The sequence below is a fragment of the Cibotium barometz genome, chromosome 24, assembly GCF_041138505.1.
Source record: "Cibotium barometz isolate CiBa-2024 chromosome 24, ASM4113850v1, whole genome shotgun sequence".
In the NCBI taxonomy this organism is placed as follows: domain Eukaryota; kingdom Viridiplantae; phylum Streptophyta; class Polypodiopsida; order Cyatheales; family Cibotiaceae; genus Cibotium; species Cibotium barometz.
The window spans coordinates 41,052,536-41,079,455 of NC_141069.1; the positions used below are offsets into that span (position 1 = coordinate 41,052,536).

Sequence of the window (26,920 nt, forward strand, 5' to 3'; positions counted from 1 at the left end):
TAATTCATGAGGATAGGGCTGAAAATGAGCAGGCTAGAGGTATGCCTAAATGGCTGGTGCAAACCTTGCGTGATAGTAAGATTGATGCACCTATGACTAGTCGTACTCGTTCAGGTTTTCAGCATGCCTCTTATACATCAGATTGTTATGCTTTGGCTGTGTCTACTAATGTGTGAAGAGGAAGAACCTCTTTCATTTTGATGAGGCACAAAATTCAGAAAATTGGTTGGCTGCAATGCAAAGTGAATATGATGCTATAATGAAGAATGGTACATGGTCTTTGTGTGATTTGCCTATTGGTAAAAAGGCCATTGGATGTAAGTGGGTTTTTAAGTTGAAACGAAAGCCAGATGGCAGTGTTGATCGCTATAAGGCTAGACTTGTTGCAAAGGGTTATGCTCAAGAAAAGGGCATTGATTTTGATGAGACCTTTGCTCCCACTTGTCGTATGACTACCATTCGTAGCATTTGTGCATTGGCAGCTCATAATGGTTGCAATGTACATCAGCTGGACATAAAGACTGCGTTCTTGAATGGAGATTTGCATGAGGAGGTGTATGTATCGCAGCCTCGTGGTTTTGTTCAAAGAGGGCAGGAAAACAAAGTGTGCAGGTTGAAAAAGGCTTTATATGGTTTAAAGAAAGCTCCACGAGCTTGGTATGAAAAGATACATGCATATTTGACTGCACATGGGTTTCAGAATAGTCCAACAGAAAGCACTTTGTATGTTAAATGTGTGGATGGTGTACATCTAATCATTGCTCTCTATGTCGATGACATGCTGCTCACAGGACCAAATGAGAGTCATATTGCTGATTTTAAGGCTGATTTGAATGCCTCTTTTGAGATGTCAGATTCGGGGCATTTGCATCATTATTTGGGGATACAATTTAAGCAGTGTGATGGAGGTATTGCTTTGTGTCAGACAAAGTATATTGAGACATTGTTGCGGAGATTTGGCCTTGAAGACTGCAAGCCTATTGCTACTTCATTGGCTTTTTTTCCCAAAAATGGAGTTGAGTTGTCGTTTGCATGATTTTGTTGTCATTTTTCATGACTCGCTATTTATAATCATCAAATCAGCTCATTTGAAGTTCATTTGAGCTATCTGGAGCTCAGGAGGGTTCAAATCAAGGCTTATCATCATCAAAGGAGCATCCAACATCAACATACGATGCCCCAGAAGTGAGTAGCAAGCGGCTAGCAGGAAGTAGAAAATCGACTTTATACTCATCAAATTAGTAAAAAATGAGCTTTCTACTATGTAATTAAAGCTCAAAAGGGGTTTGCCTAGAAGTTTCTATGTGATTTGGTGAGCTAATCAAGCTGTACATTGAAGGTCAAAACTGGTTTGCTTTCAAAAATAGCCTTTCAAGTTAAATAGACCTTTATCTCACTCATTTTTTGGTGTTTTTGGGCAAGTGAGAGCTCAAATCATAATTTTGGGAGTTTATCTACAAGTCTACATCATCACATTCAATTTTCCCCTTGATTTGGAGGGTCAATTGTTCATTTGAATACTGAAAGTTTTTTTTGCATAAAAACAGTGAGCTTGCTTTTGAGGTCTCATGGTTAATCCCTTGCATTAGCACTAATCTCTTCATTCAAATCACTCTTGTATTGAGATTAGACATTGACCTTGAGTAGTACTCAAGTGTTAAGACCTTCTCAAACCTAAAATGACTACTTCATTTGTGCTTGAGAAGTTTAAAGGGGAGTCCTTCCACACATGGGGCAAGTTAAAATTAAATTTATGTTAATGCAGGATGGACTATGGGGCATTGTAAATGGAAGGGAAAAATGTCTGGAGGATAAATGGGGATGAAAAGAAAAAATAGTTAAGCTAGAACGAAAAAGGATTAGCTATCATTGCCTTAGGATTGGGAGATTGATTTATTCATCATATTGCATCACAAGATACATCTAAGGGTACTTGGGATGAGCTAGAGAAATTGTTTGGGAAAAAACAAAAGAATTCAAAAATAAACTTAAAAATATAAGTCTTTAGCTTGGACATTAAAGATATTGAATCACTTTCAGTACACCTTAACAAAATAAAGAGTATAACACAACAATTAGCTGGCACTGGGGCACTAGTAGAAGAGGATGCCATAGCCATATTGTTAAAAAGCATGACACTCGGTGGCTACCTTGAAGAACTTCCTAGATGCAACCAAGCTGCACTCATAGAAGGGGAGAAGCAGATTCGAGGAAAGAAAGCTCAAGCTACATTAAGTGAGGAGAAAGCACTCTTCTTAAGAGGACTAGGACCAAGGACTAAAGAAGGACAAAGATAACCTATCATCATTGTGGAAAAATTGGTCACATAGCAAAGGATTGCTTTCATAAAAAGAGAGCCAAAGAAGCCAATGTAATGCCAAAGAAGAAAGATAGTGATGAGGCGTCCCATGATAGAGGCAACACCGATTATCTCTTCTAATGATGAGGAGCCATGTATGAGGAGCATGGCTCCTAACCTCTGGTTGTAACCTCACTCTCTCGGTGTGTAAAGTGTCAAGACAAAGCTAACATTTTAGCTCATAGAGCAACCTAGATGGACTGCTCCAACCATATGTGTATGGAGTATAGGTTAGGTCAATACATGTTAGGTGTTAGACCCTCATTACATTGAGGGGAGTTGTTGAGAAATGCAATGTGTGAGGGTGTAACATATGTAGAGTAAGGGGGGAGCATGCACATTAGAAAATGATAGACTAAGGGTACATTGGCAAAGGTTGATTTGTATGGTCATTTGTAAAAGGTGAGTCAAAGGTTAAAAAGGTAGCACATGGAAAGTGCAAGGAGGCACATGTTTTGTGAGCATTTATGGACACATGGATGGCACAAGGGTGTACATATCTTGTGGGATGGAGCTCCATGAGAGCTATAAAAGGATGTACTTGGATCAACCATAATGTAATGAGATTATAATGGTTTACTTCTAAATTATCGTCATTATCTTAATATTAGCTTAAGCCTATATTGTGTATTATCTTAATCAATATGCTAAATCATGTTTCTCATATGGTTTGATCCACCTTGAGCTTAATCATGCTTGATTTCTCAACATAAATTGGGACAATACTTTGAAGGTAATGAGTCTAATGCATTACTACCAGTCTCACTGCAAAGGGTATCACAATAATGGGAGTCCTAGATAGTGGTGCGGGAGTGAGCATAATCACTAAGAAATGTTGGGAGAAGATGTCCAAGCCATGTCTAGAAGTCTCATACATCATTTTCAAGATGGCTGACGGAACTGTCACCAAACCTATTGGTAGTGCCACGAGATCTAAAGATCAAGGTTCTTAAACATCGGGTTAAACATACCTTCATTGTTATGGACTTTTCTAAACAACCCAAATCATATGAAATGATCTCAGGACACTCGTTCATGAGAGAGGCAAAGATGTCCAAGCCATGTCTAGAAGTCTCATACAACATCGGGTTAAACATACCTTCATATGAAATGATCTTAGGACACTCCTTCATGAGAGAGGCAAAGATGGTACATGACTGGTCTAAGAACTATGTCTACCTCTAATTCAATGATTTCATCAGGGTTGATCTTGTGACTGCTGGTTGCATACATTGGTTGCATACATCCTATGGGTAGTAGAGTTGAAAATAGTTCAGACACCACCACTTTTTTAGCCCTATTGCAATATTGCTATATTTACAAAGAAGAGATTGATGTAGGGAAGGACCCAACCCATAAGGATGCTGATAAAAACAAGCCATTGAGCCTGAAGATGATCTAAATTGGATACATATGATGGCTACGATCGATAGCTGGGGAACTAGAGTTTCTACATGGGTTATACTCGATGGTGGTCAGGAGCTTCCTAAGGTTGTGCTACTTCGAATGATTTAGGCTCTACCTTCTGATGCCGGGGGATTGGTTATAGTGAGCTTGAGTCCACATGGGATGAATTAAGCATACACACCAGTGGTCGTTCTCGTGAGGATTCTGAAACAAAGATTAGAAGTGACACAAACTCCTCAGTTACTATGAGCAAAACAGAGCTAACAACATCAAGAGAAATAGTAGAAATTGAAATGGACACTGTAGGGAGTAGCTCTAAATCTGATATAGATTCCCCAATCTAAGGAAAGGGATGGTTTTTCAAAACACCAAGGAGAATCTCAAAAAATGGCAGAGACGTAAATGCTATGTAGCTAATCATCATAGAAGGCTACAAGAGATGACAACTACCACCTAATGGATGTAATTTGTTGGTGCATTTGATGCACATTCCAAGTTTATTATGACGACTCGGGGGAAGAATTACAAAAAGTTATGTATTGCAACCCTCCTTCCACTGAGTTGATAGCCAAAATTGATGTCGTGGATGAACCAAAACTTAATCGTTCCACGAGGCAGAAGAAGAACAAAGAGTTGGCTTAGAAAGAGAGGGAAGTGGAAGCTGCAACTAAGGTAGCTGAAGAAAATCAGGAGCCAAGACCTAACTTGCACCTTGTCCGAGAGCATGATAAATCTTTTACAATTGGAGACTGCAAGTTAGTGTTTGATAATGCCACACACAAACCAACAAGTGAGGCAAAAGGAGTTGATGATGGCCTTATTAAAGTAAAAGAAGTAGACTTGGTTGAACCAGGGGAAGACCCTAAGCCAGTCTTTATAGCAAAAGACCTCACTACAAGTTAAGAAGCTGAACTTATTGATCACCTGAAGGAATATAAGGATTTCTTCCCATAGACTTACCATGATATGAAGGGAGTACCTATTGAGGACCTCACTACAAGTTAAGAAGCTGAACTTATTGATCACCTGAAGGAATATAAGGATTTCTTCCCATAGACTTACCATGATATGAAGGGAGTACCTATTGAGGTTGTGTAGCACACAATCCCCATGGTACCAAACGCTAAACCTATCCAATTGGCGACCTTATCCAATGAATCCAAAGTATGCTAACATTATTAAAGAAGAGATAGACAAGCTTATCAAATGTGGATTCATCTATGAAATTGAACATTTGGACTGGGTGTCACCCATTGTGGTTGTGCCTTAAAAGAATGGGAATTATGAGTATGTGTCGATCTCAAAAAGGTCAATGTAGTAACAAGACGAGATCATTACCCCTTGCCACATTTAGAACATGTAATTGAACGAGTAGCTGGCAAGGAGGCATACAACGTCTTGGATGGGTATTCAGGATATAACTAAATTTCCATTGCTTTGGAGAATCAAGCGAAAATTGCTTTTGTTATAGAACACGGAGTTTATGCTTATAGAGTTATGCCATTTGGCTTAACAAATGCACTGGCCACATTCCAGTTGCTTATGAACATTGCCTTAAAGATTTTATAAGGACGTTTCTTGAAGCTTTCTAAGATGATTTGTGCATTCATTCGTCAATGGAAGGAGCTTTTATTTGAAAGATGTAGACTTTATCGCCTATCTCTAAACCTATTCAAATGCCAATTCTGGGTTAAACACGGTGTCATCTTAGGACATATAGTGTCCAAAAATGGGATTTCCAGAGATGAGAATGAAATCAAAATTATCTTGGAATTACGCCCACCAATAAACTATAAGGGATTATGGGACATGTAGGCCACTACATGCGATTCATCCTCTTCCATGTCGAGATTGTGTGTCCCTTGTACAAGTTTCTCATCATATTTGAGTGGACAGAAGAATGCCAACAATTCTATGACATATTGAGGTAAGATTTGGCTAGTGCTCCCATACTACGAGTGCCAAACTGGGATATTATCTTCCATGTGCATATTGATTCTTCTAACTTTGCAATTGGATGCGTCCTAGCCCAGCTAAGCAAACAGAAATTGGACTACCCTATAAGTTTTGCTAGTTGATAATTATGTGAGGATGGGATGAATTATACCACCACAGAGCATGAAGGTTTAGGAATGGTATATGTTGTGAAGAAATTCCGACATTAGCTAATAAATTTATTTTTTATGTTGATCATCAAGCCTTGCTATACCTTGTCAACAAACCGTACTCCACAGGAAGAATCACTAGGTGGTTGTTGATTTTTATTGAGTTTGATTTCACAGTGGTGGTAAGACTTGGCAAGAAACATGTCGTGGTTGATCATCTATCTCGTGTACCTAATGGTGAAGCACCAACTAGAACAGATAATGATCTACATGACGCTACACTATTTAAAGTTGAGGCCATACCAGAGTGGAGTGACAAAATTGTTAACTTTCAAGCTAATGGTTTTCGAGAGGCAAAGAAGTTAAAAAAGATCTAGCAAGGAAGTTTCCTAAAGAAGAACCTTACCAATTAATTGCTGGAACTCTTTATAGAAGAGGTAAGGATGACATATTAAGGCGCTGCCCCCAAGGAGGATGAATACTTATACATCATTGAACAAGCACACCAAGAGGTAGCTGGTGGACACTTCGTAGGAGATGTTACGATAAGAACAATACTCCAATCAGGGTATTGGTGGCCCACGCTCTTCAAGGATTAAAGTTCATAAACCCTTGCCACCTCTCACTGTTATCGAGAGTCGTAATGAGGAGAAAGCTTTAACATCCACAAAATCTAAGGAGATCTCTCTACTTCATTGTCCACTATTCACGATGGTGTGATCACAACCCACATTCTAAGGCCAATGTGATGATGCCACATGTCACATGCATTACACCACTAGCTACCCACCATGACCACCTTGGCTATAAATAGTTGTGTACTTCTCCTATTTCCATCATTTCTTTTCTATTCTCAAAGCTTTCATTTTCACTCACCTAAGCTTGTGCCTGCTCCTGCTCCCACATACATCATCCACCCATGACCACCCACAACCTTCATCAGGTGGGAGATCGTGCTTTGCCTACATTATTTTTTAATGATACTTCTTGAATATGTTGAATGGTTGGTCAATCGCCATGTAAGTTGGGTTAGTAAGGCTCGAAGAAATCTCCTTTTAGCTTCTTCACCTCCCTTTCCTTGGTTGGATGTAAATCAAATGATTGACCTATCTATCACCACTATTCCATCCCTCAAATCTAAAAATATGTGGTTCCCAAACCGTGATTATGGAGTCTGCATGATCACGATCATCAATAGCCATTGCATAATCATGGTACCCAAAACATCACAAAAATAAAAGTTGACCCTTCTAATAGTGACATTCATAGTGCGAATGGCACTCATTCATGCTCAATTAATCGATTTGACACCGTGATTCTACAGTCTGTAGAATCACACCCCGTGAGATTGCCACATCACTGATCACAATGCCACTCACTAATCACGCCTCCTTAATCACATGACCATGACTGTCATATGTAATCAATCAGATTGTACAATCATGATTGTATCCTTAATCACACGACCACCATGAATCAGTCACACGATTGCACAATCATGATTGTATCCTTCCTATCACATCCACAAATTAAAGGGTAACAATCTAGATGAAGAATCGCATTGTGTATTTTGGTGTGATTATGTAGTCTGCACAATCACGACAGTGATCACCACATCATCACCAATCATGGAGGCATAATGATCCACCACCTTATCATTTAACAAACTCCAATTGTCTAGAAACTGCGCAGGAGTCCTTTTCTAAATGACAAAACCATGATGTTTCCACCATGATTTTGTAGTCTGTGGAATCATGGCCACGTCACCAATCCCGATTGCTAAGTCATGATCGCGCTTGCCACATCATCTCTACAAAATCATGACACCAAAATTTATTCTTCATACACAAATCCAATTCTTAGCTCTTTAACCTTCTTCAAGGTTCTCCTGCTTTTTCCCGCCCAACAAAGTCAACAACAATGGAGCCGAATTCTTTGCTCTCAAGGATTCTAAGTTAGAGAAGGCCTGTAGGGTTGCCTTAATTATTATGCAAGTTAAGCTAGTGTGGATAGGTATAACAAGGTGGACATGCACAGAGTGTACAGATTGCATAGGGGCAAGAAAGATGATTGGGAAAACATGCTCCACAAGGACTTTACTCACTACCTACATAAGCATGGCAACAAAGTGGTAAATCCCTATATCCTCACACAGGTTTTGAGCCATGCTGTCGCCACTGCTAGAAGGCCACCCCGAAGAACCCAAAATTCCATTAAATAAGAGGGAAGTGAGAAAGGGGTTGCCAAACCATTTGAATTAGAAGATATGATTGCTCGAGTGTACAAACTTGAGCCTCTGCAGAACCATCTTCCTCCAAAAAGCATGCATGCACTGAGAGTATTCAAGTCCATTCTAAAGAGGAGGTGGACATGGCAACAAAGTGGCAAAAGCAAAAGGAAGAGCAGAAAAAAGAAGAGACCTTCAAGGTGCTTCTACTTCAACTACAAGACATGGACACCACACCTAGGTGGGTGGTAGTCCATGAGCAGAAAAAAGAAGAGACCTTCAAGGTGCTTCTACTTCAACTACAAGACATGGACACCACACCTAGGTGGGTGGTAGTCCATGAGCTAGAAAAAGGCCTTATACATTGCCTGCAACCAAAGTACAATAGGGTGGATGAGTACGTAAAGCAGGGTGAGAGGGAGGATTATGAAATGGAAGCTTATGTTTCAGATCTTAGCATCCTCTCAGCCTAAATGATGGAGCAAAATTTCCATATGTAGGCTTTCGCCATCCACATGCTCAAGCAACATGCTAGCACTCTAAACAGAGTTAATGTGCAACTGATGGTGGCAGAGATGGATTAGGTCACTAAGGAGGCTGAACAAAGGCAAAAAGAGATATCAGATGCCAACAATGCCCTCACCACAAGTCCATGTGCTACTCAAACATATGGATTCCCAGAAGCAAGAGGTGATCAATGAAAGGTCATGGTAGACACATCTATAGATCCATGTAGAAAGCCTTATCGAATAACACAAGATAGATGTGGCTAATTTACAAGCAAGGGCACACACTCAAATGATGGATGTACATGCAAAGCTCACTAATGAGGCAGTCTTGCCATGCATGGAGAAAAGATTGGGGAAGAGAAGGAGAAAGAACTGAGGGCTATGGAGACAAGCCTAAAAACATAGATGGCAGCGTTGGAAGGACATCTAGTGCAATCTAAAGAGATATGTGTAATCAGCTGTGCGAGAATTACGAAATCCAAGCCAACGACCTTAAGGAAACCCTGCAAAGCTTACAGACAGAAAGGGTCATAATGTTACAAAGCCACCAACATATCATCTCCCACTTGATTGAAAAGATTCTGGTCTCTCTAGTCTTTGTTGTTATGTAGGTAGTTGCTCAACGTCTTCAAGATCTCTCTAGTCTATGAGATCTACTACAATTTTTTGTAACAATGTCCTAACCGGCCTTCTAGCCTTTGAGGATAAAAAATGTTGTGAGACTTGCAATGTCTCTTTCATGATCCATAAGATCACTCATAGGTGATTGAGGAACTTTTAGCTCTAGATGTCTCATAGTCAATCTTTCATTGTTGGTTATTGAGGTATGTATCATAGTCAATTTTTCATTGTCCATCACCTCTTATGGAGGTGCATGCCATCAAAGATTTTTTAGTCATTAAGTCAGATTGATAAAAGTTTTGGCATGCACTCCATTGTAAGAGAGCCACACATCTCCTTCCTTGTACTACATATCTTTTTTGTCATTCAAATCTAGTATGAGGCAAGGGTAGGCTTGGCAGTGGAGAAGATATGCCAAATCGGACAGTTTGCTTGAATCTTCCTTATTGTGAGTGCCATGGTAAAGTGGTAAGGAAGAGGATTTGGCGAGGAGGCATTGAAAGAAACGCACAGCATCGAAATTTCCACCCTTTAAAAAAAAAAGCGCAAGAAAGGGTAATGGAATAACGTGTAATCACTTCTCCCTATGGGAGTGGAGAGATTATTCAACTCGTGCATAAGTGCACCCGTCCCTTATGGATGGGGGAGGTTGCCTGTGTGAGAAAGCAATTCGACAGTCGAGATTTCTTTTGCAAGTTTTTCACCCGAGAAGTGTGTCGTGTAAAGGTCCCAAACAACAAGGGCCTTACATTTTGCATTGGATTCACATGGTGTAGCGCCACGGCAAAAAAAAGGTGCAGTGGGGTCATAAAATGGGGTTTGGTAAGCTAGTGATGGCAGTGTGTGTGCATGCAGCAAAAAGGTTCGGTGTACAAATTTGATGCCCCGCCCTCTTCTTGTTGCGACGTGCAGGGGTCGTGCGTATCCAAGAGACACATTTACAGTGTACACACATACCACATCATCGCCCCCCCATCATCAACCTATCCAGGCAGCCTCTTCTTCATTGCGTCCTCCCTCCTGTGTCGCTCGAATCCTGTGGTGCTGCTTCAACAACTCCTCTTCATTGCAAGGTAACCTCCTCGGTTAGTTGATTGTGGTCTTACTATTGAAATGAATGCGCGCGCGCACACACACACAAACACACAGTGTTTGTGCGTGTGAAATGCATCTCTCTCTCACACACACATACACATACACATACACATACACACAGACACAGATACAGACACAGACACAGTGTGTGTGTCTGTGTGCGCCAGTGTCCGTGCAACTTCTGACCATGGATTTGTTTGTGTGTGTGAAATGCATCTCCTCTCTCTCACACACACACACGCACGCGTGCACACACGCGCACACACACACAGACACAGTGTGTGTGTCTGTGTGCACCCGTGTCCGTACCACTTCTGATGACCAATCCATGGCTGCCACATCAGCATAGAAAAATCCCATGTCCAAGCTAAAGCATTCAGCCCATCACATTGAAATTTCTATCCTGAACAATAATTGAAACATTTGCATCCCAATTAGTATGCTCTCCCATTTGCATTATACAAGCAAGCTCACTGTTTCGAACCATTTTTTAGCATCCTTAGCCTCTCATACCATACGGTTAAAGGCCATGTCAGCACTTTCATTGCTTTGCTTCTTTTTCTTTATTTGGACTTGCAAGCCAGTGAATATGATTGACATCATAAGTGCACACTCAAAGACAGACAGTTGGTGCTTGTTTTTAATTGACCATTCACCATAAAAATGCTGCATGGTTCAAATCATAGGTAGTTTTATACACATGGTATATGCAGGCCAAAATTTATTCGTTATCAGATCATGTAGATAGATGTGTTCAAGATAACACTTAAATCTCTATCGATACCAATTTAATTGTTTTTTTTTCTGTGTGCGCAATGTGCATGCGTGCGTGTGCGTGTGCGTGTGCGTGTGCGTGTGCGTGTGTGTGTGTGTGTGTGAGAGAGAGAGAGAGAGAGAGAGAGAGAGAGAGAGAGAGAGAGCTTGCTTGCTTGCTACATTGCAGCCACTTACAGAATGAGGATGAGGATGCTTGTCATCATGTGCATACACCTTCTTTTGTGGACGGAATCCGACTCTATACAGAGTTCCCGCAAACTAGGATCTGATCAGATTGGAGAGCTTCAAAACCTCAGAGACATGTCAGACTTGAAGTCTGGTATTAGCCTTTGGAGAAAGCTGTTGGAGGAAAATGCCGTCGAACCCAACAACATGACCAAAGAGGAGACAAAGGTAGTACCTGTTCAATTGAAGGATAGAAGTCAAGATGAGAAAGCAGCAGAAAAAGTCGAGGTTAAAGAAGAAGTGAAGGTCAAGCCTGTCACGGCCACTCCTCAGAATGAAGGGGTGAAAGTGGAATCTATGGCAGCCACTGCTCATAAAGAAGAGGTGCAGGTCAAACCTGTGGGGGAAGCCACTGCTCAGAAAGAGGACATGAAGACAGATGAACCAAAGAGTGAGGTGGTTCCGAAAGAGGTTAGAGCTTCTGAGGAAGCCAAAAGTGATGTTGTAGAGGAGGTTAAGAAGATGGAGACACATGAGAGTAATGGCCAGGCTGCCACAGGAGGAACATCAGTGCAATCAGAAGACTTGCAAAAGGACCAGAACAATACCTCTGGCATGGAGGAGACTCCTGCAGAACTGCTGGAAAGCATCGAGGAAGCTGCCACCAAACTGTTGGAAAATGAACAGCAGATGCTCCCTCAGGCAGATGCACAGATTGAAGCTGGTATTGCTGAAGAAACCCCAGTTGAGAAAACTGATCTTGAGGAGGAGAAAGACATCTTGAGTGCAGAAGCACAAGCCAAAAACCCTGAGGATGAGAAAGAGCAGAGCTCAGTGGGAGCCGAAGTAGAAGATGAGAAGCAAGATGGTGTGCAGGGGCAGAAAACCGAGACTCAGACTGGAGTCACTACCTCAGGAGATGCAGAACAAGCAGAGTCAAAGGAGGAAGACCTCATCAAAATGGCAGAAAGTGGAAGGGCAGAGGGTGATGATAGCCAACAAACCACCCAGCTTGATCTAGATGCAAAGATGGACATTGACAAAGAGGAGATGCCAGAAGTGAAAACTAATGAAGAAGCTCAAACAGCAACAAATGAGGTAGAATCCCACCTGGAAGAGCTCAGAAGGAATAGCATGTTGGACCCCATGGATGACCAGAAGCAAGAGAGAGACCCCTCTGACGACGACTATGACATCATGCAAGAGTTAGCAGACCTGCCAACCAAGTTCCAAGAGACAGCAGGAAAGGTAGCAGATCACCTCAGGCCGGATGTACTGAAGTGGACCGACACATCCAAGGTGTATTTTAACCTTGCCAACCAGCAGATCATGGAGAGTTTCTCACCACTGATAGGAAAACAGTATGCTCCTTTCCTTGCATCCATGATCTCCTATGCCATCTTGCTTCTCCCCCTCATTGTAGTCATCATTCTGTTTGAGCACATCAGAGCCCTGCTCTCCTTGCAGAAGGTCCTGCTCTTTGTCAACATCTACCTAGCCGCCTATTTCACTACGCTGTGGTTGGCTTCTCTTGTGATTGGTCTTGAGCCAATGTCCTTCTTCTACCAAAACTCCTTGTCTAGCTACCTCTCTCTGCAACTGCTGCAGGCCTTGGGGTATGTGGTGTATCTCATCCTGCAGACAGCCAACATCGTCAACTCCTGCACCTCTGACACATTCGTCGGGAAGCTGACAGCTGTCCTGCAATGGATCGTGGCAGTGTCAATCGGTCTCCATTACTATGTGACCGTGTTCCATCCAGCCGTGGCATCAAAGCCACCACATACAAACTGGAAAATCTATGCCGTTTACAGTGCTGCCTTCTTCATCCTGTGCCTGTTTGCCAGGATAAGATGGGTAAAGAAGCAGTACATCAGTTTGGAAAATGATATTACAAACAAGAAGAGCTGAGTGGCTAATTCTAAAAGCTGATTGATGTAGAATGGTGATTCTTTACAAGGGGAAAAGGAAACTAAGGTTTCCTGCACATTTGTATTGTTAGTTAAACTTTCTTCAGAGTGCGGTCTTTTACTTGACTGAACCATTTCTCTGTACAGATCCCCCAAAATGCAAGGTGCTGTTGATGGTTTTTCTATGCCTCCCCCTCCCCCTCCCTTCTTTTAACCTGTATTTTAGTTTGTAGGACTGTTCAAGGCTTCATTGAGATTGTGTATAGTACATGGGCTGCTTAGACATGCCAAAAGTTAGCATCCAAAATTGGCCAGATGCCCTTCACCAACCAGTCCATTCTATGCTTCTTGTTTGATGCACAACACTTTTCTCATGATCCACCCTTGTGAGGCGGACTGCTAATCTGGTGCCCTCTCTCTCACACGGTTGCAATTGAAGCTTTTGGAAGCTTTTTGCACAAGCAGGCACACTCAAGCATGAAGGATAGGAGTGGACCGAGCTTTAACTATACCATGGCTTAAGGGCAATGTGTGGCAATAATAAGAATTTCTCTCTAACCTATGGTTACCACAACATTAAAATCTTGGATCAACTGGAGGAATCTTAGTAACCATCGAAAATTAAGTGAGATAGAGTCCCAAGGGACTTGCTACTCAGTAGATGTAAGGGCTTTTTGCTTCTTGTAGCATCATCTTCATGTGCACTAGCAGGGTTCCCTAAGGTAGTGCTTACATCTGTTACTTAGGCAAATGCTCTTTAAGGAGTTTTCTAGAGGAAAACATTAAACATGATTTAATCAAGCTCCTCCACAAGCAAAGTGCTTGTGATCAGTTATCCCACTGGAGACCCATCACTTTGCTTACGGTCATATACAAGATTCTGGCCAAAGTAATTGTTATCAGGTTGACCCTTTGCGCATTTCTAGGAAGAAGCTTCCTAGGGGGCAACATGGGTTCATAAAAGGAAGTATTAAAAGGGTGATCAGGTATCCTTAGAGTGTGAGTCACTTTAGCACCTTAGTGGAAGTAGTATAAGGTTAAGTACCAAAGGTATGTAGAGGGCTAGAATGATGATAATTGTTATATGACCTTTGGTACATGGAGATTTGAATATTCCACAAATTGATTAATAAAGAAAATAAACCATATACACCATAGCATAACTCAAGAGCATAAAAATCAAAGAACATAAGATTGGGTGCAATCACGTATGTGGCTTCACTCCCACACGCGGTATTTAAATTATATTGACAAAAATAACCTTTGGAGCCATTACTGGCATAGTCTTCTAAAATTGGGCTTTACAAAAGTGACAATAGTCCAATGACAGCCAATAAATAAATAAACCTTGTCTAACATATGTACACATGGGCTAAATCATATGAAACTAAAAACATAATACGCGTGTGCGTGGCTAATAAAAAATACTCCAAGCTTCAATGTAGTTTCGCACATCAATGCCCATCACTCGGGCTCATTGCCTATACTCATACAATTCACAATGTTAGATCACAATTACATCGGATTCACTCAACAATTACATCGGATTCACTCAACAAAAATAATGACGACAGTGGTAAACGTTATCTAGATTCACTCTCGGTTATTCATTGCTATGTGAAACATAATTAATTGGATTTACTCCCATGTTGGATTCACTCACAATGTCTTCACATGTGTCACAGAGTTGATCGAATTCATTCACAATCAAACTCACACCACATGCCACATGTGTTACTGTTGATCGAATTCAGTCACAATCAACTTAGCTTGGGCACGTCTCGCATTTGTTATCGTTGATCGGATTCACTCACAATTAACTTAGCTTGAGCACCCAAGATATTCTTTTCACTTGTTGGGTCACCCAACAATTAATAAATTAATTATCTAACATCCCTCTTACTTGGATTGCAACTCTTCTCAGTTGCATATTTAATTTTACCAAGTGAAAAGAGTCAGGTTAGAGTATCCGTCACTCACAGATAGAATTCTTTGAACACTTAATTGTGTGATAAGTTATTCATCATAGATAAATATCATTAAAAGTATCCATCACGAACATCAAAAAGAGTATTCTTTACGAAAACCAGCACCACGAGCATCCTTCACAGACAACCCATTTAACCTTTCTTAGTATTGAGATGAAGATAATTGTAATAAATTGAAGTAATTTTATGTATAATAAAATCTATGGGCTCAATGTGAAATGATAATACGTGACATATATTCTTTGGTGATCACAATCGAAAAACATATGTGCATCATTGTTAGTTCACTGAGGTCTTAATAGTGAATGGTCTAATATGCATTTTCTTCCATGTTTAGAAAGTGCCTATCAGTCATTGAAACTATTATGAACGAATAATTTGAATTTAACTAAGCACTATTCTTTGACTATTTAGGAAATCAATAAGTATATCCTAGAAGAAATTTCTCTCTTCCTTGGCAAAAAGGTCACCTATGGACTCTAAATTTCTTTTCACATTGAACAATGTATAAGAATGAGTTTTAGGCTTACCTTGCTAGTCATAGAAGTTATGATTTGGAGTACTCTCTAGATTTGGAGTACTCTCTAGATTTGGTTGTTTGCCGTTGTCTTCGTCTTCAATCATGTTCATAGCCATAACTCGATTCTGTCTTCTCTGGGCACTCGTATGCATAATGTTCTTCTTTGTCACATTTGCAACATGTAATCGCATGAGGCTTGTTATTCTTCTTTGCTACTTCGGTCTTCTTTCCATCTGCTTGTGAACCATTGTTCTTCGCCAAGATAAGAGGACCTATTCTCCTTTTCTAACTGTCTAAAAATATCCCATTGCTGTGTGGCTTTACTCTTGTATGATGGAGGTAAACGATAATTAATGTATGATGGAGGTAAACGATAATTAATGTATGAATTGTTGGGTGACCCAACAAGTGAAAAGAATATCTTGGGTGTTTAAGCTAAGTTTATTGTCAGTGAATTCGATCACGGTAACATGTGTGAGACGTGCCAAAGCTAAGTTGATTGTTTGTAAGTGAATCCGATCAACGGTAACATGTGTAAGACTCATGGTGTGAGTTTGATTGTGTCTTACCATTGGGAAGTTGGAATTCGCCGGTTTGGGTGAGTGTTATGAATGCTGCCTAGTTATGTGGGCCCAGGTTAGTGTGGTAAATAAGTCCACCCTAGCGCATAGGCATCCCGCTCTGCTGAGGAGTGGGAGGATCAAGCATTGGAGGCTGAGAGGGCAACAGGATGGCTTGAGTCCTCGCCGAGCTACCAGCAAAAATGAGGTGTATAGTCCCGTAGGGATTGCCTAGTATATGGAGACTGGAAGGCCGAATTTTAGATTATTAGCGGAGTAAAATAAGACTTGATCCGGATATGGATAGATTTGAATCTTGTATCTATTTTTAATTAAATTCCTTATTTTCTAGTATTGTTGTATCATTGTTAAGTGGCTGTTTTAACGAACACTGTGTAAGATCTGTAATTAAGGAACTTGTTTATATGTGTTGCATAGCATGGTAGGACTAATTAGAAAATAAAATTGATGTGTGAGTTGGGTGGAAAGTGGGAGGATGGAAAGCCCTATGGACGGGTGGACCCGATTAGTCGGGTAGCTTTCTAATGAAATTAATTGAAAGCTCTATGTGCTAGGTAAGTAGGTCCATAGACAACCCTACTTTAGAGGACTAGGCTAGCGGGGCTGTGCCTTACATAGATGGGGAAAAAAGCGTTTTTTTAAAGGAATCAAGAATAGAGGTTGCTCAAGATAGGTCAATCACTCTATGGGTGATTTGATTTTAAAAGTCATTTAGGAGACAAATATTTTGTTGGTGGACTCCGTCTGATCGTTGGTGTGTGGATAATAGACTGTGGATCTCTTATGGATGATGAGGTGCTGAGTGACTAGCTGATGGATGGCATCATTCACAAAGTGTTTGCCTTGGTCACTGACTAGCTCGGTCGGGTAGCTAAACTAGCTGATGATCACCTCGTAAAGGAATTTGGCGGTGGACTTGGCCGCGTTATCTCGGAGGGCTCTGGCTTCCACCCATTTGGTGTTGTAGTCAGTTGCCCCATGAGGATATACTTGTTATATTGGTGAATTGGGCTGGCGGTTTGAATGGACCCATGAAGTCGAGGCCCCATTTTTGGAATGGTTCCAGAGGAAGGATCGGATTGTGAGGCATTCGGCTGGTTGAGTCGCTGGCACACATCACATTGTTTGGCCCGTTTGTAGGCATTGCTGATTACAATCGGCCACCAGAGACCAGCTTGGAGGATCTTCCTTCCTTTTACTTCTCTTGCGAAGTGACGGCCGTTGATTCCTTAATAGGCTTCTCTGAGGACAGCTTCTTGTTCATTAGGTGGAGTGCACCTATGGGAGGATCTGATTAATGCCCTGCTTATATAGTTGGCCAGCTATTACTTGGAAAGACCAGCTCTGCAGATAGCTATCCGCTTTCTATGATCTTGAGAAAGGTTATCTTCCATCAGCCCTATGGCCACAAATGCCAACATTTCATCATACCAAGTCTGGGGAATCGGGGTGACTGCTTCTATTATGAATAACTCTGCATCGGGTAGATTATCTGTCGCTACTCTAATCGGGGCTTCACTAGACTCCAGGCGGGACAGATAATCCGCCACTGTATGGCTTACTCTTGGGGTATGCATAGTGTTGAACTCGAATTCCTGAAGGATTGGCATCCACCTAGCCATCTTGCGTGCCAAGCTCTGCTTATCAACAAGATAGAGAAAGGCAGAATGATCCACATGGAAGGTGAACTTGTTGGCCAGCAAATAGTGGCGAAACTTTTTAATTGAGTAGATCATGCCAAGCGCTTCCCTATGAGTGGTGGAGTAATTTTGCTCGACATTTGATAATCTCCCGCTAGCATAGTAGACGCGCTGGAATCAAATTTTTTGGCCTCTTGCATTAGGACACTTCCTATTGCCACTCTGAGACATCCATGAAGACGTGGAATGGCAATTCCCAATTAGGGGCTTGAACTATAGATGCTTCGGACATCATCAGCTCGAGTCATCAGAATGCAATGTTGCATTCCTCTGTCCATTTGAAGTTGGCTTGCCTCAACTCTTGGTAGTATGGTATTTTTATTGTGCCATTTGGTGGTCTAGGGGAATTGCTACATGCGTTAGATGGCGGAGCATTTGGCTGTGCCATTTGACTTTTTGCCCCAAGAGCCTTCTTAGTTCCTTTACACTTGTCAGGATATCGAAGCTTTCTGAATCACCTCCACCTTGGTAGTACTCCCTTGGCTACTTTCGACTGAGAAGGACTCTCCACCTTCTAGCCGTCGACAACTGGCTATGCAAATCTTGACTTTATTCTTTTCTCGCCAGATAGTTATCCTATCTGTATCCCAGTCTTGCTTAATCCGTGCTTGCCTGAGCCATGGCCAGTAACATTGGGTAGGCACCTTTTATGTCCTCCATGTGGAGCACCACAAGTGCAATCTGGGAAGTGAATCTAGAGACCTCTAGTGTGAGCTCATGAATTAATCCGAGTGGCTGAACTCGCCTTTGATTCGCCATTTTTATACGTCGAACGGAGCTAGATCCCATCTGCTCATTCTACATGTCATAATATGACAAAATGTTGACTCTCCTGATCCACCATCCAGTAGTACTTTTGCTATGTCCACTTCGGCCAACTTGACCTGGATCATCAGGATGGCTTCATCATGAATCGGGGCTTCCCTCGGCGGAGTTTCTGTCCTCTCTATGTGCATGGTTTCCAGAGGCTACGAGGGTGCTGTCTTCTCCTCTTAGGGCATCAGCGGCGGCACAGCAGCTGCTCCCTAAAGTTTGGCACTAATGTGAGGAGCTATTCCACAAACACATGGATCCGCTATCGCTTGAAATCTTCCCATAAATCGTGCGTCCACGTTTCTACTTCTATGAGCCTACTTCCAGCTTTCCTCCTGCTTCTGTGCCTCGGCACCTCTTGTCGGACTGCGCGGTGTCTTCGCACCTTTCTGTAGCCGCCGACGGTGTCTTTGCACCTCTGTCCTGGCTCCTGTCTAGCTGTGGCGAGGGCACTTTGCCTCCCTGATTTGGGTTCATCGGTGGTATAATGACTTCGACTTCTTGCTCTGACAGATCGCGTCCTAGGCCTTTTTGGCTCCTTTTTCCATAGTGCCACTCGGGCCTATTGCTTTTCCACCCAATCGGACACCTCCATTGACACCTTGTTCTGCTCTTGCCAGGTGACAACTTTTTGCTTCCCCCTCTTATCCGAGGTCAGCTTCTTCTCTGCCTCCGAAGTCTCGAGTTGCATGGATTGTGTCACCGCCATGGCTGATGATTCTGCCGCCTTTGTGGTTGGCCTGATTACTTCTTGCTCGTCTCTAGAGCTTGGATTTCCTTGGCATTTATTGTCGGTGGGCCTGATACTAAAGCCTGGTGCTTCCTCTAGATCTCATAATCACATTTGCGATGGCTTGGGGCATGGCAATAGAAACACGTGAAAGCAGGCCGTTGAGCATCGGGCACATCCTTGGGTGGAAAACTCCCTCGTGGGCAGAATGGTGGCCTTTGGTATATGGATCCTATGGAGCCATCGGACGGCGGCGAGTCGAATTGCTGCTTGGATCATAGGCTATGGAGGTGCTCTCCTCCCATTGTATTTACATGCTTCTATGGTGTGTGTGGCGGTTTTGCAAATGGCACACGAGAGCTCATTTAAGCCACATTCTTCAGCTCCGTGACCATGATTCTGTCACCTCGAACACTAAGTGCCTGACCAGACTTTGGGAGGGGACTTCGCTCCTTCACGGTCAATTGAGCCATGGCTGCAACCAGTTCCTTGGCTGTTTTTCCTGCCTTCTTGCTCTTTGACTGTACCTTGCGATCTTCCTCCTCCTCCTCCAATTCCTCACTTATTTTGCAGTTGATTGATCAGAATGATCCTCCTCCTCCTTTCGAAGAGTTGGAAGCGGACCTTTTGGACTTCCTCTTTCTCATGGTCTTTCCCTTGCTCTTTAGGGATCCTACCAACATGCGCTCTACCCTGAGAGCTGATTCAACCAGCTACTACTGCACAGTCATGGTGGGTGGCGAGATCGACACCAGCTCTACTACCATTTTCAGTTGCAAGCTTAATCCCTTCATGAAATAGGAATTGCTCCTGCGCGGGCCGATTGGCTGCATCCAATATTTGGAGAAGCTTCCAAAATTTAGTAGCATAGTCTTCCACCGTGAGGCTTTTTTGGTTCATATACGATAGAGCTTATCAAGCACATGCACAAAGGTCTTATCTTCCCTGAATCTTTGAAGAAAGGAATCTCTGATTGCATTGTAGGTGGGAAAATGAGCATACTCGTACAACTGAGCAACCTAGGGAGCGGCACTTTTTTGTAAGGTCGACGAAAGTGGATTTTTTTGAGGTTCTAATCCACTGGGCCGGGGATGTTCACGCACTAGGAATTGTCAAAGAGAAGGATGTAAGCATCCACATCCTCCGAGGATTTCCCAGAGAACTTGGGATACTTCACTATGACAGCTGGTCGCTGAAGCATGTTGTAATGTAGAAGGCGGGGAGGTGGTGGTTGGGGTGGTGGCGGTGGTATGAACAATGGTGGGGGTGGGGCTACCAGTTCTTCTTCTGATTTGTGTTTCGGTTCTTTTGGGTCTACTGCTGGGTTCTTTTCTTGGGTCTGGTGAATTGGAGTTCCTGAGCTTTAATCTGTGCTAAGTAGTGCAGTTCATGTGTTGACATGAGGGATGATTCGAACACAAGGGAAATCGATTTTTTGAACACAAAGGAAATTAAGCATCAAGTTAAGTAGCAAATGAAACAGGCAACAAGATGCATCGTGGTTGCCAAAGTATTGTCAGGAGGACTGACCGCTGCCCCGATCAATCTACTGAGTGTCTCTGGTTATGCGCGTAGCAATACACCAGTATGACATGGACCATACACAAGACGACGTAGAAACAACTTATCAGTTTACAAGTGGCTGCGCAACGTAAACGATTACTTAAGACTGATCTCGTGCGAATGATCCGGATTGCAAAAGAAGACTTAACAGACGGATTCATAGGCAATAATAGACAAGACGGATTATACAGAACATGTAGATAGACAATGAATAAATAGAATGATATAGAACGACGGTCTTCCTTGATTCACACAAAGAAATATATAGCCTTAGGCAATAGAATTTACAATAGCAATTAGCCTCTTTACAGAGTTTTGGTTGCATCTTTTATACTGCTTAACTCGTAGTCTCATAGAGTGGTACAAAGATACCCTCGTGCTCTGAGCATGACTGATTTACATAAGTAATGACCTAATTAACTAGTATTAAGTGTGCCGGCTTTGACATTCCGATGTGGTGCTCCGAGGCTGTCCAGCGACCCAACAATGGCAAGATTATCCGCGTAGACAATACAAGAGATCCAACTGGATTCGTAGTGGCCTCAGAGGCTCCCTTGGCTACAACTACAGATCTTGCAAAGTCGGATGCCCTCCATGTGGGCTTTGGTGTCAACACGGCTCTTGGAGAGTAGTTGGAGGTTCCAACCAGGGGCCCCCCTCTATCGGTTCACTTACTGATTTGTCGTACTCTAGTAGTGAGGCTTCGCCCTCAAGATGACTCTCCTTACATGCATGAGATGACCCTTGTGGATCCTTGCAATAATGGTGGAGGACCCTTTCTGCAGTTGGATGCTACCCCTCCTCTTTGGAGGTTGGTGTCGACACTCAGGGTAGCCCCCTAGTGTGGCATTCTATCTTTGTATTAGCAATGTATCCTAGAGTAAAAGAAACACAACATAGAGGGGTTCTTCCTCTATGGTTAGCTGCTCTCTTCGGAGGAAGGCTACATTGATAATACAAAGACAAAGGTTGGGAGGTAGGTGTCGACACTCAAAGTAGGCCCCTAGTGTGGCATTCTATCTTTGTATTAGCAATGTATCCTACAGTAAAGAGACTCAACATAGAGGGGTGCTTCCTCCATGGCTAGCCACTCCTCTCAGAGGAGGGCTACATTGATAATACAAAGATAGAACACCACACTAGGAGCCTACTCTGAGTGTCGACACCTTCCTCCATGGCTGACCGCTCTTGGAGGAAGGCTACATTGCTAATACAAAAATAGAACACCACACTAGGGGCCTACTCTGAGTGTTGACACCTTCCTCCATGGTTGGCCACTCTCTCGAAGGAAGGATACATTTCTAATACAAAGATATAATGCCACTCTAGGGGCCTACTCTGAGTGTCGACGCCTACCTGTAAGATTCCTCCCCAGCCTCTCAAGATGTCCAACATCTTCCCTTGTAATCAAATCCCTCTTCAGAAATATAAAAGATCTTGTTTCTACCTGTTTTGACCTAGAGAGAGAAAATGTTCTAGAGAGAGGATATTCAGATTTTGAATATTTTTGGATAGAAAAATATCTCTTCTTATTAAAATAAGTTCTTCCAAAACAGAAGTTCAAAAAGATTTCCAGAAGGTGCATTAGAAATCAAGTATAATCTGTCCAAGAGGCCTTATCCTAGGGGTCCAGATTTTCAGAAGGTGCATTAGAAATCAAGTATAATCTGTCCAAGAGGCCTTATCCTAGGGGTCCAGATTTTCGAAAAATTTTAAATTAAGGTTCCTATGGACCAATAAGATTCATCCAAATGTAGGGAGGAGATAAATGGAAGAATAAAAGGAAAATCCCCCAAAAATGAGTAAATACTCACATAAGATGAAGAGTTGACTAACGACAATGTTAATAGTTAAAAAAGAGAGATATTTAGAAGAAATGATGCATTTTTAACACCTCAGTATGGGGGAATTCCCCCCATGAAGGAGGCGCCTATTTCACATGTGTGTGGGAGAGTTTTAAACTCCCAAATAATGAGATATTTTTATCTCTGCTCTCTCCTGTTTCAACTAGATCCAAAAAGTGGACTAAACTGATCCAAAAATGGTAAAAAATTGACCAAACTGATCTGAAAAATTCTAGAATCTGTTGGCTTGGTTAGAAGCTCACTTTTTCCTATAAATAGAAGCCTTCCCCTTTGTTGAAGCTTAATAGTGTTTTTGCATTGTTACCCTACTTCTCCCAAGAGCCAAAAACTGTGAATTTACTCATAATTCATTAGTTTTTTGACCTTCCCTCTTCTAAAGATTGGTGGCCACTCTTGTTTCAAACAAGAGTAGATCCCTCAAACTATCAAGCCAAAGGAAAGCTCTCAAATTCTCCGTGTAAGTTGGAGATTCTTCTCTTTTCTATTCATTTTATGGTTTTTTATGATTTTTGTTTTCTCTAAAATGAATATGATGTTATGCCTCATTGAAAAAAAGACATTCCCCTCTCTTCTTTAGTAAATCCAGCCATTCTTTATCCTAGATGAATGATTAATGGATAAAATCAAGTTTTTCATAATGTTTCTCTTTGATAAGTAGAAAATGTTTACATTAGAATGTTTCTCTTTGATAAGTAGAAAATGTTTACATTAGAATGATTTAAATACTCTTGATGAACTTCTAATTAATTTTAGAGAGTTAAAAATTGAAAAATGGTCAGCCATACAAAGGAGGTTATGGCAAAATTTTCTAAAATTGTGAAAAATAAGTTTTACTTTTTTTAATTCAAAAAGAGTAATTTTCATCGTATATGTATTCTTAAAGTGTTATTTTTCATCCTAGGGATAGAAAAATGCTTACTAAAAATATTTTATTAAAAAAAGTGTTTCTTTAGAATTAAATTCTATGCATAGAAGGAAGCATATTGAAATTTTTATTTTGATCATAAAAGAGTGATTTTCATCATAAATGATTTGTATGCATAAACATATGCATAAAAGTTTTTTTTTATATTAAAAATATGATTTTCATCATAAATGATTTTTATGCATAAAAGAAATTCTTTTATATTAAAAGAGTGATTTTCATCATAAATGATTTGTATGCATAAAAGATTTTTTTTAAAAAGAGTGATTTTCATCATAAATGATTTTTTAATATTAAAAGAGTGATTTTCATCACAAATGATTTGTATGCATAAATATATGCATAAAATTTATGCATAAATGGATGCGTAAAAGAAATTCTTTTATATTAAAAGACTGATTTTCATCATCACAAATGATTTGTATGCATAAATATATGCATAAAAGATTTTTTTTTATATTAAAAGTGTGATTTTCATCGTAAATGATTTTTATGCATAAATGTATGCATAAAATAAATTCTTTTATATTAAAAGAGTGATTTTTATCATAAATGATTTTTATGCATAAATGGATGCATAAAAGAAATTCTTTCATATTAAAAGAGTGATTTTTATCATAAATGATTTGTATGATGATAAAAGTGTGACTTTCATCAAAATTGGATTTTATGCATAAATAAATGCATATAGAATTTTTATATTTAAATAAGGGTTCTCTTTAATCCTCTGTTTGATTTCCGCAAAAATTGGAAAAATGAATAAGTAGATAATCTGTGAGAGGAAATTCTACCGTTTCATATTCACTAAGATGGTAATGGGAAAATTCAAATAAACTATTGAAGTCGAAGATCAAGATAAATGATTATTTTATTCCTCATAGAAATTCATGTTTAGTTAAGAAATCTGTAAGCAAATATTCAATGAACGAAATTTTAGAAAAAGAGAAATTGGAATATTGCCTTTCAAGAAAGATAGTTTAGGAAGAACCTTTCCAGATTCAAACTCTGATTCAGACTATTGACCAAGACCTAATTCCTTCGTCAGTTTCAATCAATGACGATGTACCGAGTTTAGGAAAAATACACTCAAATCACCCACCAAATCTGAAACTAAGTTAAGACTTTTGATTTTGATCTGAGGATCAAGTTAATAGAATTCGAGGAATTCTGTTTGGAATTCAGACTTGGATCTAGAAGTATTGGGATACGGATTTAAGATTTATTCATGGTATTCAAACAAAAATCAAAACTGAAAACTTGCATAGAAACTCTGTTTTCTTAAAGGAATGTCTTACGCCAGAATGTTGGTGGAGGGAGCATTTGGCATACGTGTTTGTCTAAGGGAAGTTCGGTTGCAATAGCTGGCGGGGAGTGTTCAAGGGACAGCTCACACGGCAAAAACCTGCCTAGGTCTTGACCAGCCTGGGTATGGTGAAAAATGGTGTGCTTCCGGTATGATGGACGAGGGCCGACGAAGCGGTCCCTGAGTGAAGTACCAGGACACCTAAGGAGGATCCTGGAGGGTTCTGACCAGGCGATGCACGGGCTCGCGGTGCTTAGGACACCCATGCGAAATGATTATTGTAATCTATTACTAGATCTCGTTATTGACCAGCTAGTCCCAACGCAAAGTCCAGAGTGGTACTGTTTTTGTGAAACCAGGGATTGAATGGAAATTTTGAGTTATGAAATCTGTGACCATATCTGTTTTGTCAATGGATTATTTTTATATTAAATTTTTAAAGAGGAGTGTGTGCGTACCTGTTTTCTAAAGCTAAAGTTAAGAAAGGTATTCAATTATGGGTGGGTGAGTACTTGTTTGGTTCTACCGATTCCAGTGGTAGGGTGGTGGCTAACCCATGGGCCAGATGGGGTTAGGCTGGAATCAGTAGAGTTTTAATAATCAAACTGAAAAATCTCAAGATTACGCTAGGATTCGAGTAGTTAGTTAATTCCCTGATAAATTTCTCAATTGAGTGGATCAACGGCGGCTGTGCCTGATCTTGATTAGGAAAAAAGCGTTGAATTGCTCAGATGATCAAATTATATCAGCGATAGTTTCCTTCTATTTGGTTTATTCAGGTGAAGGATAGTTTAGATTTTGATCTCGTTAGAAAAATTCGTTATGAAAATTCAAAAAGGTGGAATCGTCCCCGCTTTCCGAGCATGGGAAATTTTCCCGATTTCGGTTTTCGGAGTAACCACTGGCCTAGTCTCGTGCCCGGACATTCGTGGACGAGACCTCGAGTGATAAACCCTGCCCCGCGCATGAGGGGGCTGCTTGCGCTGTCAGCTACTACCGAGAGTCTGGTGCGCGGAGGGGGCAGAGGGATCCCACACTACCTCCCAATCTCCAAAGAGGAGGGGTAGCATCCAACTGCAAAAAGGGTCCTCCATCATTGTGAAGCACCCCTCTATGTTGTGTTTCTTTTACTGTTGTAGCAATGTTTGTACTCTACCTTCTAGGCATGCCTTTTTGTTGTAGCAATGTTTGTACTCTACCTTCTAGGCATGCCTTTTTGGACTAATAGAAGGATATCTTTTTTTTTTCTTTTGGGGGGGGGGAGGGTAGCAACATACAATTCCCTTACAAAATTCCCTTACAATGTCCAACACAAATGCAACCATCATAAGAATGCCTTTGAGCAGCCCAACTCTATGTGTAGATAGGCGCCAATCACTGTGGGAGGGAGATGAAGTTTAATGAACGCTATGGGATATAATACAAAAGCTTGGCTATGTGCCTTGGCACATCTTTGAGCTGCAGCTCTACATGGTTCAATGTATCGAAAGCACACATGAAAGTGAAAAAATTGATGAACTACTTGTAACAAACCCACTTAATCAATAAGCATAAATAATGAAAGAAAGTAGGATTCAGAAGAAAGAGAAACGAGACCTCACTAAGAAGGGAACATGGCCCTCCCCCTTACATAAATTTATTGAATCAACCACAGGCATAAAGTGCTCGAACCTTTATAGTAGACAAGAAGTGCCTTATCCAAATGAAGAGGGAGTGCTCCAATTTATAGGTTTGAGGCTTCAATGCTCTAGAATGGA

At 41.1% G+C, this 26,920-nt stretch overlaps 1 protein-coding gene across 1 annotated transcript; it reads left to right on the forward strand.

Annotated features, from left to right (window-relative positions):
- The first annotated feature begins 10,180 nt into the window (after window positions 1-10,180).
- LOC147625302 (uncharacterized) lies at window positions 10,181-13,360 on the forward strand. The gene is made up of 2 exons (XM_086818629.1): window positions 10,181-10,301; window positions 11,277-13,360. Exon 2 carries the CDS (start codon window positions 11,278-11,280, stop codon window positions 13,174-13,176), a length of 1,899 nt encoding a protein of 632 aa, XP_086674755.1. The 5' UTR covers window positions 10,181-10,301; window position 11,277; the 3' UTR covers window positions 13,177-13,360.
- The last annotated feature ends 13,560 nt before the right edge of the window (window positions 13,361-26,920 follow it).

What these genes read in the sequence shown, in the direction of transcription:
- LOC147625302 (XM_086818629.1), top strand. Translation starts at nt 11,278, where the DNA reads ATGAGGATGAGGATGCTTGTCATCATGTGCATACACCTTCTTTTGTGG.